At 39.6% G+C, this 11474-nt stretch overlaps 1 protein-coding gene across 1 annotated transcript; it reads right to left on the bottom strand.

Annotated features, from left to right (window-relative positions):
- Positions 1 to 4486: 4486 nt before the first annotated feature.
- Positions 4487 to 9536, bottom strand: lipg (lipase, endothelial). Its single transcript, XM_077715325.1, has 10 exons — positions 9290 to 9536; positions 7508 to 7686; positions 7245 to 7424; positions 6623 to 6734; positions 6323 to 6541; positions 6000 to 6242; positions 5716 to 5836; positions 5420 to 5647; positions 5219 to 5323; positions 4487 to 5146 (listed from the first exon to the last, which is right to left on the bottom strand). Exons 1-10 carry the CDS (start codon positions 9357 to 9359, stop codon positions 5134 to 5136), a joined length of 1470 nt encoding a protein of 489 aa, XP_077571451.1. The 5' UTR covers positions 9360 to 9536; the 3' UTR covers positions 4487 to 5133.
- Between the last annotated feature and the right edge of the window lie 1938 nt (positions 9537 to 11474).

The following is an 11474-nucleotide window of genomic DNA, read 5'->3' as shown; positions in this document are numbered from 1 at the left end:
GGAATTCAAGTGAGTTACTGTACAGGGACGGGGTTTATTCCCTTCACAGCTTGCTTTGTATTCCTCATATTTGTTCCCATGAGAAAGTCACAGCCTTCTCGCCAGAGTAAAAAGAAAAATCTTCAGCTTTCTTTTTGTATTCTAACTTGAATAAAGTATTGTTTCATTGACCTCACTGGTCAAATTTGTTCCATTATTTGAATTATTTTAGCCCACAAACAGGCACCCGATGGTGCAGTGGTTCTCCCACCTGACCTGGTGTGGGAAATCTGGGCTCGATTCCCACTTGGTGGCAGTGTGAGTGGTTGTCTGTCTGCCATTTATTGGCTAAATAAGTTAGAAACTAAGGCAGGATTGATTACTCTGCGAATTAAAAAATAATGAAACGTCAATTACATTGAAAAATCTTTTTATATTTATATCGGATTTGGCCTTACTAGTATCTATTATTTGTTTTCATTTTTTTTTCAAATGTTTATTTTACTTTTTAGGGGGAATAAAATCACAATTGGCTGTTCTAGATGTTGTTTCGTAATTCAATATGGAGAGAAACCCCACATGTGGTCAACAAAGAGTTCAAAATTTCAAATGCTCTGCAAAAAGTGGGTAAGCAGATCGATTAATATTCCATTTAACTTCCAAGCATCTCAAAAAACTGTTCAATAGAAGAGAGACATGATTCAACATGTGAAAATCGTAATGGAACCCAATGGGAAAATTTCCTATTCTGCAAACGACGAGTTGTGATTTTCTGCCACATGACTGAAACTCAAGATTTGGAAAAAAATCTTTGCGAATTGAGTGGGCTGGCTGGACTCACTGAGCCACCATTTTTTTTTCAACAGTACATTAACTCATTCACGGGCCACTGTAGGCCATAAGTGTCCAACCCATTTGAATGTGGATTGTTAGGTTTGCCTCACAGTTCTGAGATCTAGGGTTCAATCCCCACGTTTCCGATCTTCATATGTGTAGTTTGCATGTTCTCGCTAGGCCTCAGTGGGTTTTCTCCAGGTATGGCCTGACAGAGAACTGCTTGCACCTCTCTGTTCAAATGGACCGGGTGTCTAGCCCCGATCCCTGACAGTGTTCATTTCCATCCAATGCAGCACGTGCTCACCCACCTCGTCCATTAGCACTATTTTGTTTTGCTGGCAGTCATAAAACTAGAGTAAATCAATGTGCCATGACAACATTGACGTCAACTTGTGTTTGGAATGTCACCTGCTGTCACACGTGTAACACGAAGCCCCTGTACAGTACACAAGCGCGGAGCAGCCGGTCAATTGTTGCTGCGTTCTGTAATAGTCACGCTGGATGTCACGGGTCGCCTTAAGCATTAAACATTATCACAATGTCCAGTAAACACAGGAGGGGTGACTTTGTAATGTTGGAGTTTACTAAGAAGTAAAAATCCTGTTTAAAATACGGCAACGGGACAATTTGGGATCTCACCGCGACTAGGCAGTTAAAGTATAAGCAATTTTTTTTCTCCCGTTTCACCTCAAGTTTCCTAGAAAAGCTTTGGGATGCCGTTACTTGGAAATCCAGACAATCCATGTGAGCGGAACACTTTCAACTCGGGCCAAAATTGAACCAGAGTTGCCTCTCGGTTCAATAATTCAATGTAAAAGTGACCTTGTCAAATTTAGGGTAAACTAATTGGGTGCGGTGTGTGCCAGTATTTTACTGTGGGGAGGAAAATGAGGAAACCATGAAAGGTTTATTCTTAAAGTAACAACAGATGACAGTAAAATGGCTATGTTTGAACTCTTGTTTTTATAGCCACTGTAAAAAGATATGGAGATATTTTGGCAGAAAATCACAGGCTAGTCAATTACAAGACTTATTTTTCGCTGTTGGTGTAAAAAGAAAACTCTAATGTACATTTTAGGGTTAACGAAGTACTAGTATACTGTTTTTTTTAATCACAGTAAAATTGCGCTTGCTTGGTTAATAGAAGTCCAATACTACATGTTAACTGGATTGGATTGGATATCTTTATTGATGCTGTATTTGGGAAATTTCATTGTCACAGTAGCAACAAGGTGAGAATGCAGGTACAGGAAAATATATTTTATATATATTAGTATTATTATATACATAAGTTTAGAAATAAATACATAAATGAATAAGCGTGGTGATTATATATATACACATACATACATATACAAACATATGCGTAACTATGGAAACGTTTTCGAAACTGATGGGTACGCATCTTTTTGGGTCACCCTGTATATATATATATATATATATATATATATATATATATATATATATATATATATATATATATATATATATATATATATATATATATATATATATATATATATATATATATATATATATATATATATATATATATATATATATATATATATATATATATATATATATATATATATATATATATATATATATATATATATATATATATATATATATATATATATATATATATATATAAATATACATACATACACATAGATGTACAAGTATACATACAGTTTGTCATTTAGCCAGTGGGTTTAGCAACTGGGTGATAAGACATACGCTTTGTTCCTGAAAGGGTTTAATTTAATATGGTAAATAATATTGTTGGCTTCACAGCATTTTTTTACTGGCTTTTTTTTTTAATTTACAGTGGACAGTGCTCGCTGACCTGAATTTCTACCGACACCCTTCACGTCATTCCTTTTTGCATCAAAGTCCTCTACCCGAAACCAGCAGTGATTGTCACAGTGTGCTGAAATGACCCAGAGGAAAAGGTTAAAAAATGTCATTGTCATTTGGCAGGACTCCTGAATAGCTCCCAGACTCCATTGCTAAACAAATATATTCCTCTCGTTTTTAGTTTCTGGCCTTTCAAGATAGTTTCTGGCAAAAGCTTTTGCTCATTTCTGCTCCAAATGCATTTTTTCCAACCAATCTCCTCGGCTCATTGGCTATCAATGACAGCAATAGACGTCGAATCCGTATGAAGTGACACTGAAGTGAACACATGGCATCGTGACCGACTGACATCCAAGTGGGTCAAACCAAAGCTGCTGTATAAATCAGTCTCAAAATGAATGACGTATGAGAAAGTTCCATTTGAAATGTGACTAACTGGTCTGTGCGGTGAGGCAGATAGACTTGGAAGTCACTAAAGCAACAGGGCACAACATCAAACTCCCGTGTTCTGACTTTCACGCTTTGCGGTTGCTTCGTCTTGTTCCGCCTGGTGAAAATGGGTCATATGCTGCGGTTAGCGGCAAAGATAAATGCAGCCTTAATAATAGAAATTGTTGTCTATATACGGAGTATTCCTTCCCGTTGTACACGTGTGGAACAAGTCTACCGAGTTCGCGTAAGTGGAATTCAAATGTAAGATTCATTAACTCATTAGCTGCCATCCCATGTTAAAATGGAATAGTCGTCTAGTAGGATGAACTCATTCAAGGAATATTGTCTATTATAGACAATGGTAGTCAAAGAGTTGGGGGGAAAAAACTGAAGATAGTATGGTATGGGGTGATTCTTCTTCGTGGTTTTTCGATTATTGCTGTAATGTCTGGTCTACGTTAGCTGCGATATTCGAGGGATTACTGCACTGTTAGAACGACCTGGTAGGCAAGTGGTTAGCACCTCACAGTTTTGCGATCGAAGGTTCAATCCCAGATACCAGATTTCTGTGTAGAGTTTGAATGTTCTCCCCGGGCTTGTGTGGGTTTTCTACAGGTACTCAGGGTTTGTCCCACATTCCAGAAAATTTTGATCTTATTCATTCATTCGCTGTCATCTTTCCACTTCAAGTGAATTGGACGTCTACTCGTGATAATTTAAATTCGGAGTAGTATTCTTTTAAAAAAAACAAATATTGTGCAACAGCAGTTTTTGATGAGATAATGGGTGCATATGGACACTAGTTGACACAGTTGCATAATCTCATACATCATGTTATGTCAGTAGTGTAGTATTTGACAAGTCAAGAGCTAGCATTGACAAACTGAAGGGAGGTTTTCCCTGATCCAGTTTTTCTAGCACTGGAATAAGTGAAACGTGTTCACAGGAATGGTTTTAATTACCAAGCAAAGTCTGACATGCCCATAGCAGCATTCTGTACATATATGAATGTGCCAAATTATGATCACAGCTACACACTTGTTAGCACATGTGCAAACTTGCAAGACAAAAAAAATCAGTTCAAAGTATAGTGTGGAATTGGGTTCAAGTACCATTGTATCGCTGAAGGTGTTTATTTCCAAAATGAGTTAGTTCAGGTCGTAATTCTTATTTTTTAGGTGGAATGAGGCTAGTGGCGTATCCACACACACCCTGTTTGGTGCAGATCAAACCTACAAACTTGGAGACCTCTAATGCGGATCCAACAGCCAATCTGAGACATGGTATCATTAAGTCTTAAGACAATCGCTTTATTTTTCACTAGACACCACATTCCGTCCACCTCTCGTACAAATACAATACTGAGACGGCATAGTAATAGAAATGGCTGAATTTATTTAATTTTCAAAAGGTTATTTACATTATGTACATAAACACACCCCAAAGAACATACAGTAACACTTGGCACAAAACAACCATGTGCAATGAGATTAGATTCTCTTCCAAATATACAGTGTATCAATAATCTCACTCAGCAGCAGGAAAGGCACACTTGGTCACAATCACATCATACATACACAATTACTGCATCTACTATGTCATTCAACACTATTATGGGATGTGCTATGATAAATAACATTGGTTGTGCAGTGCTTCAAATTTTCTTTTCCATAAATTAAAAAGAACGACGCATTAAAAACTGTACAGTACAGAAACTACAATAGCTGGCATACGTTCAACTGACAGTCACTTAAAGGAACATTTTGTAACTCTTTAGCACCCCTTCACAGACCGCCTTGACCCCAGTTTCCTCCCTCTTAGTCTCTTAAAGTTGGCACGACCCTCCCGAGTTTCCAGGAACCAACCATTCAGGTGCGCTTGAAAATGTCCGACACCAGATTCCCCTTACCGCTGTGTGCCAATCAATCCTCCTTTTGAAAAAAAAGTGCTCAATTTAAGCGAAAGCAGCGCTTTTCGCTTTAGCCATGTTGGGTCCCCTTGGTGCATCAAGTTGGCAGGATTTTAAATGGCTATGCTGTGGATAGATATGTGAAGATGGTGATATTAATTAAGGGACTTCTCATTTTGCACCGTTTTTATTTCTTACCGTTTTCTAGGTTTCACTTCCCAACCGTCACGACACTTGACAAATGTTAACGATTCACCAGGAGAGATTTCTGTTTTGGATGGGTTTTGCGCACAGAAGGTAAACCTGCAGAAGAAGAAGAATTCATTAGAAAATATTGCTATTTTGGCCACAGGCTAGATTGGCGAAAAGGAGTCGAAAAATGACATATACTGGACTCACTTCCTTTGCGTTTCTCCAGCTTTGACACGAATCCGTCGGATTTCCAGCACAGGTTTTGGAGGTGAAGGATTCCAGGACCAGAAGCTCTTCGTTATGTTCTTCCACAGAGAATGTAAGGATTCGGTGTCACCTTCCCAACTCAGGTTGATCTTCAGCAGGTCGCCGAGGTCCTTCTCAGTGAACACCAAGTAGGTGTTGGTTTGGTTTAGTCCGATGACCTTTTCGTGGCTACACGGGGAAAACGCCATTAAACCGAGTCTGCGGCTGAATTTTGACGCTCGTGAAACTGTACTCACACGTCAACAAAAATGTCTTCGGTGTCATTATGAGCGCCGTTCAATTTAACGTAGAAGGTTGGATCGGCGTTGTCGGCTTGCTTTCTGTTGAACACGTGCATCTTCATCTGGTAATGGTATCCTTCAAGGTAATGCAATTGAGTTAATGATTTATCATCAGGTCATCCAAGTGCAATCACATGATGTTGGGTTAATAATAACAGGACGCAATAAACTAAACTCAATGTCAACTTCCTTCTCAAGCAAGATGCAATAAAGTGAGCTAGTCGGAGATGGCGACTGACCTCCGAAAGGCATGTCCGCACGGGTCTTCAAGTACATTTTGCTGTTGCGTCTCTTGCGCATCTTACGGGTCTCGTAGCCAATGTTGTTGCAGCGGTTCTTTCGGCAGCTCAGGCAGATGCCTTTCCTGAAGCGGTCTGGGTCGGTGCACTGGTAGGCAAAGCTCACGTGGTCCCGGTTCATCAGAGAGTCAACGAAAATGTGGACGGCTCGCTCGTGTTCGCACTTCACCGCTTCCATGAAGTCTGATTGTCAGAGAATTTCAACGTCTTTACAAACACTTCAAACTGGTAGCACAGCGCGTTCAAGTAGACAGAAGACTTACCTCCAGTTAAGGACAGGACTTCACCTAACGAGCACCCGGGTTGGACTGTGCCACCGTTGGGATAGATGTCGACATCCCCGATTGGCCGCTGAATCCCAATGCTTACACCGAGGGCTTCCCGGGTGTACGTATGCAGGACATCCACGAAATCGGCATCATCTGGCGAGAGGCGCTCCTCCTCCTTGGCATCTTCAAACAGGGGGCCGGCTGGGTCCAAACCTAACGAAGTAACCAGACATCAAATTGATGAGTTGAACTGAGCACAGCTTCAATCCACATTCATAAACAACACGAACGTACCCGTGATTCTCCCAAGTGATCCTCGCACGTACGTTCCGGCATAGCCCGCTACGTGAGCCCCTAAGCTGTAACCGATCAGGTGCACGTTCTCCAGAGGCAACTGCAGTTCATCCTGTTCCAAAACATCAACAAAAATGATGAGATTAGCAGCTGCTACAACGAACAAATGCTGGTTGCGAGCCAGCCACGCTCAGTTAACTTGGACAAGGCTCTCTTCCACACTACGCCGCCTCTGCCATCTGTCTCGCCCGAACTCTTTGTTAGCAAAGCATTGAGAAGCGGCCCAAAGAGTCTTTCTGGCTCGCCGTTTGTTCACTGATCCAATTTTAATCTGATACAAATCCGGCATTTTACAGAGTGAATGCGGGCTGTAGTAAAAGCTTTCTAGTGGAACTGGCGAACAGGGTGTTGACATCCATTCATTTGGTTCTAAGACTAGTTTTGCTCTCAAAATTGCAGTTTGAGACTCTTGGTTGTAACCTCCAATTGTCTTACTTGTTTATCAGTTAGACGCCGTGTTTTTCCATCAAGACCTCACCTTATTCCTATCTCAGTTTGCGCAACACTACCATGCAATGATTTTCCATACATTTCCTCATTAGGGTTTCTTTCACAACCATACCTGAAGCCAATCCAACAAGGTAGCAATGTCCTGGCCCACTGCGAGAGTGTTATTGACGGCGTCCGGATAAAGTTGTTGAGCCATGCCGATCCAGTCCACCACGATTACGTTAGCCTCGTTCTCACGCTGCATGACCGCTGCCACCAACTTCTGCATCCATGCCTCGAAAATACCACTCATCTATAAACGGAAAAAGAAGCTTCCACCTTCAATAAAGCTGCTAATGCCAACATAGAGAAAAAACAAAATGTGTTCAAAAATACCGTCCATCCATGAATGATAAAGATTGTCTTGGCTGTAACGTTGAAGCCGCACTCTTGCAGACAATTTCTGTTGCCGGCCTGCAGGTAGCAGCCCTTCTGGTCCAGATCAAAACTCTTCCTCATGTTGTACTTGACGGTGGCATCGAGAGGGACGACCTCAGTTGGAAACTCATCTCCACCTGAGTGGAAGTTTAAAGTCATGATCAAATGTTCTTTCAAAAAATGAAAAAAAAAAGCTAGGTGCAACAGTGGTTGGAACAATTTGATGATTTGCTTATAAGTCAATTATTGAACAAAGGTCCAATAATAATAAAAATATGATAAAGTATGACTTGATTCAGGACTCTTCAATTGATTTAATACAATGCTACTTGTACTTAAAATTACATCTCACTTGAAGCTATAAAAAGCAGGTTTAATTATTTTTTACAATTTTATTTCTGAACATTTATGTATGCACCCAGATTGATGCATCTTTAAAACCTAATTTCCAAAATGTGTAGGTCTATGTATGAAGAAATATTGTATAATAATTGTTTCAGTGATATTTACTGCGATAGATGTCTAATCCATTCAAATTTTGAGGGAGATGGAAACAAAGATGACTTTTTTTTGCCTGCAGAATTTCATCAAAAGCCACTTATGCACACTAAACCTCTCACTCCGAGTTCATGCCTTTCACACAGCCATATTTCTCCATAATTACACATCATTATAGCACAGTAATTCCAGAACATTCACATTTGGAATCATAGTTCATGATGACAATAAAATGCGAACTTCACAGCACATGATCATGTTCAGTGCTAATCAGTACATTTACTTGGAACATGCAGACATTTCAATATTGATTTTTGTTAATATGTTACTAGTAGACATCCAATTCTTTTGAACTACATAGGCGGGCAGCCCACCTAATTTAAAGGCAAAGGACGGCTATTGCTGTCAAAGGTAGCCAATCATTTAAAAGTGCCTTTTGTTTTTTTACAGGGTTGGAATGAATTCAATCCAACAAAGAAAAAAAAAGGACTGTTTAACCCTTACAGGCCATTTATTTGAAATCATTGGCTGCCATAGATATGCAATACATTCTGACTGTGAGGTAATGAATGAGCACTCATTTGCCCCTCCCAGTGAAGATGGGTCAGACATCCAACACCGTCAATGGCACTAAAAGATGAGCATTCACAGACAGTATTCCCTGTTTAAATGAATTGGGTACCAACAATAACAGTTAAATAAAAAGAACTTTAGAATGTTACTTAGGGCTGTTTTTATTAACATTATATACAAATATTAGGGGGAGGATGTACATGTTACCAATGATTAGATTTATTAGAAAAGATTTAAGGGGATAAAGACAGATGTTAATTCTTTTGGCTTCTATGGAGTATTAAAAATGTTAGACTGTTGCCTAAATGGGCTTTTTGTATTGAAATGCAAAATGATTTTACAGGATATATTTGTGGCTTCTACTAAAATCCATTTAAATGATTTTTTTTCTTCATTTTTTAGGACAACTATTGTTATGGGATAAAAAGGCATTTGGTCAAAAAAGTCTTTTGTTTAAATGAAGTCAAATACCTAATTAATTTGAGGAATGAATAATACAAATATTTTTAAAATACAATGAATGATTTAAAAAAATGACAACATAGCTAATATTTAAATTTGAATAACCAAAACTGTCACTTGCAGTAAGAATGGATAAACATCACAGGTTTCGACTTTTGAATGGTTAACATTAATATATAAAATTTTGGGAAAAAAATGCAATCTTACCGTTTTCTGCACGAATTAAGGCAGCAGCGCACATCAGCAGAGTGCACAAAAAATGTGCTATTTGAATCATGTCAACGCAGAGTTGGTTCCAAATAATAATAATAATAATAATAAAGAGCTAGCAGCGACAAAGGAGCACGTGAAGCCGGCGACTGTGCGTCTGATTCGGCCACTCAATTAGAACCAGTCGCGGTGCGTTCCCGGTTCAAGCCCCCCAAAAAATCTATGTAGTCCCGTCAAGCGCTCATTAGTTTTAAATAGTTCTTACTGGGTTGAGTCATCTGATCATCGGCTGATCTGCAGCGCGTCTGATTGGTCCAACCCCCGTTTGTTTACGTCGTGGGCGTGGTTTTACATGAATGAAGTTGTAGTAGGGAGACGCGCAACACGCGCAAGGAGAAAATAACGTGTTGCGCTCAAATGAAGGTCACGCATTTGTTGCCCGATGCAAACAATGTGTAGAATGAACACATGACTGTAGGGCGAGGGAAAGCTTTTAGGGCCAATTCACGTTGTTGGTGACAAAAGCAGCCTGCACTTTGGCTGGAATGTCTTTAAAGGCTAATATGGGAAGGGGTGGAGGAGTGGGGAGCCCCACCATCCCCCATGAAAGAAGCACCCCCACCTTCAATCCTTCTTTCTTTTCTTGGCTCACAGCCAAAGCATCAGCTTAGTTCACTTTCAATTGATGAAGGTTAGAATGCTGCTACTATAACAATGGGGAGAGGGTTGTGTGCGTGTAAAATGGTGGGATTGGACAGACTTCCAATCCATTTGAGCTGGGAGAGGCTGCCAGCGATTGGATGGGACTGCGACACAATAATGGCCTTTGGCCACTATGTCTTATACTCAGATGTGGAACTATTAATGTTAAACGATACCATTGTTTGCCTCCTGATGCCTATTGCTAGTATTGGCCAATACCGATACTGTACCGACCAAAGCCATGTTCTGGAAAAAAATACTATATTACTGAGTATTCACTAGGCGGCCTGGCGGATGAGTGGGTCCTGGGTTTGAATCCAGGTCGGTCCATCTGTATGGAGTTTGCATGTTATCCTAGTTGGGTTTTATCTGGGTACTCTGGTTTCCTCCCACATTCCAAAAACATACATTGAACACTTCAAATTGTGAGTGGGAAATGTTGTGCCCTGCGATCGGCTGGCCACTAATTCAGGCTACTTGCCTGAAGTCAGCTGGGATTGGCTCCAGCACCCCCCGCAACCCTTGTGAGGGTAAGCAATTCAGAAAATGAATGAATGAATACTCTCTTTGATTGATTGGCGACGTCTAGGGTGTAGTCTGCATTTCAGATAAAGTCATCTGGGATGGGCTCTAGTAACCCCTAACCCCTTATGACAATGCGTGGTACAGAAAATGAATGAGTGAATGAACTTACCCCCTTACCTGCCATTGAGAGTGACAGCCTTGCAGTTCAAATGGATTAGACGTTTACTAGAGACAAATAGTATTGGACCGAGATCCTTTTTTTTTGGCTCTCTACACCGATTCTGAGGCCCAGCTGTGTGGTATACCGATGCTGTTGGCATTGCAACATGATCACTCAAGGCCAACCATTCCGGCTCACATAGATTTGATTATTTGACGTTTAGTCTCATTTCGTGGTAGTAAATGAGCTAATCGACTACCAAAACCATAATTCGCGGCTGGTCACATTTTTGTCAATTTATTGAAGAATAACATAGAGTCAGTTGCCGCTCTTTCAAGATGACGATTGTGCAGAGAGATGCACTTTCAGTTTTGTCATGTGCATTTCTATGGGATTGTTTCACAAGGAACTTTTCAGACAACCTTAATGAAGTCATGTATAGAATGTTACGGTATTATAATTGTAGAACTGGAGAGGTAATGCAATTGATGTCAAAGTGAAATCACACCGTTAAAATCTCTTTGTCATCTTTAATTTAGATTTTGAATTTTATTTCATCAAAATGATGATTTAAATATTTGGTACATAGTATATTATATATCTACTATATTTTTTATTGAACACAAATATACAGCTACTGTCATGATAATTATGTTCAAAACTGCCTGAGCAGTAAGATACATTGATTTCCACATATTTGTTATATCTCCTGGCTCTAATCTCTAATTTTTATAGAAAAAAAATAAACAAAAAAGAAAAATGTAGATTTAAAAAAAATCTACATTTTTCTTTTTT

The sequence above is a fragment of the Stigmatopora nigra genome, chromosome 4 (genome assembly GCF_051989575.1).
Source record: "Stigmatopora nigra isolate UIUO_SnigA chromosome 4, RoL_Snig_1.1, whole genome shotgun sequence".
Lineage (NCBI taxonomy): Eukaryota > Metazoa > Chordata > Actinopteri > Syngnathiformes > Syngnathidae > Stigmatopora > Stigmatopora nigra.
This window is presented reverse-complemented; position numbering and strand designations above follow the sequence as displayed.

What these genes read in the sequence shown, in the direction of transcription:
- lipg (XM_077715325.1), bottom strand. Translation starts at nt 9,359, where the DNA reads ATGATTCAAATAGCACATTTTTTGTGCACTCTGCTGATGTGCGCTGCT. An exon ending in CCTTGTTGGATTGGCTTCAG is followed by an intron (nt 6,735 to 7,244) that starts GTATGGTTGTGA and finishes GTTTTGGAACAG; the next exon opens with GATGAACTGCAGTTGCCTCT. An exon ending in GCTGGAGAAACGCAAAGGAA is followed by an intron (nt 5,324 to 5,419) that starts GTGAGTCCAGTA and finishes CTTCTTCTGCAG; the next exon opens with GTTTACCTTCTGTGCGCAAA.